This window comes from Pterocles gutturalis, unplaced genomic scaffold, assembly GCF_000699245.1.
Source record: "Pterocles gutturalis isolate BGI_N339 unplaced genomic scaffold, ASM69924v1 scaffold1672, whole genome shotgun sequence".
NCBI lineage: Eukaryota > Metazoa > Chordata > Aves > Pterocliformes > Pteroclidae > Pterocles > Pterocles gutturalis.
In genome coordinates, this window is record NW_010109845.1 from 1,636 (window position 1) to 2,885 (window position 1,250).

Genomic DNA, 1,250 nt, shown 5'->3' on the forward strand with positions numbered 1-1,250 from the left:
GCGCTTGCCAGACCTGCCTGCAGGTACCCAGCACCGGGCAGGGGGACTGAGAGGCCAAAGAGGGTCGCTGCTCAGGTCGGGGCTCTGCACCATGCCCGGCATCCCTCCTGCTGCCTAATGGGGAAAGCATCGCCTGCCTGAGGGGCCAGGCAGAGTGGGGTGGGCGGCACTGCAGGGTCCCGCTGCGCTCACCGGCCTCCCGTCTGTCTTCCTTCTCCAGCTGAATATCCTGGTGGACACAGGGAGCAGTAACTTCGCAGTGGGAGCTGCACCTCACCCCTTCCTCCGGAGATATTACCAGCGGCAGTTGTGAGTACTCTGGGGGGACGGAGGGCACTGCCGCCGCTCGGTCTTTGGACCAGGGATGCAGACCCCTCATGCAGCCCCCTCATGCTCAGCTACGCGTGCGTGTGCTCCCACCGTCACGCGGCGCGTGGGCACCAGCTCCTCCTCGACACCAGTCTTACTCTGGCTCTCTGATGCCATTGCAGGTCCAGCACCTACCGCGACCTGCGGAAGGGGGTGTACGTTTACCCCCAGGGCAAGTGGGAAGGGGAACTGGGCACTGACCTCGTCACCATCCCGCACGGCCCCAACGTCACTGTCAGAGCCAACATCGCTGCCATCACGGAATCAGACAAATTCTTCATCAATGGCTCCAACTGGGAAGGGATCCTGGGGTTGGCGTACGCCGAGATCGCGCGGGTGAGTCCTGGCTGCCAGCCGGCCGTGCCCCCTGTCCCAGCAGGGTTCAGATTGTCCCGTTCCGTGTCTCCACTCAGCCCGACTTGCAGCCGAGCTGGTGACCTTGAGCCCTGCTCCAAGAGCACGCAGAGCTGGGATCCCTGGGGGCGTGGTGGTCCCGGTGCAGGGAGCTCCCCTGGGCACAGAGTGTCCCTGGAGAGGGGACAGCACTGACAGCCCTGTCCTGCCTCTGCTTTCTCCTCCCACCAGCCCGACGACAGCCTGGAGCCCTTCTTTGACTCCCTGGTGAAGCAGACCCGGGTGCCCAACATCTTCTCCCTCCAGCTCTGCGGGGTGGGCTTCTCCCCCAACGAGACGGAGGCGCTGGCGTCGGTGGGGGGCAGCATGGTGAGCGCTCTGCGGGCAGCGGAGGGGCTGGGGGGCTGACCACAGGGGACATGCCCCAGCTGGAGCCGGCAGCACGTGGTGGCAGCTCCTCTCTGTCTGCGCTGCAGATCATCGGTGGCATCGACCGCTCGCTGTACATGGGGGACATCTGGTACACC

The 1,250-nt window shown here is 65.4% G+C and overlaps 1 protein-coding gene across 1 annotated transcript in view; it reads left to right on the forward strand.

Moving 5' to 3' along the window:
• Positions 1-220: 220 nt before the first annotated feature.
• Positions 221-1,250, forward strand: part of BACE1 (beta-site APP-cleaving enzyme 1) — a gene marked incomplete at its 5' end in the record, with an annotated part of 2,206 nt that continues 1,176 nt past the window's right edge. Inside the window, 4 exon segments of the mRNA XM_010073085.1 lie at positions 221-309; positions 492-705; positions 955-1,092; positions 1,200-1,250. Coding sequence (XP_010071387.1) covers positions 221-309; positions 492-705; positions 955-1,092; positions 1,200-1,250 — 492 coding nt within the window.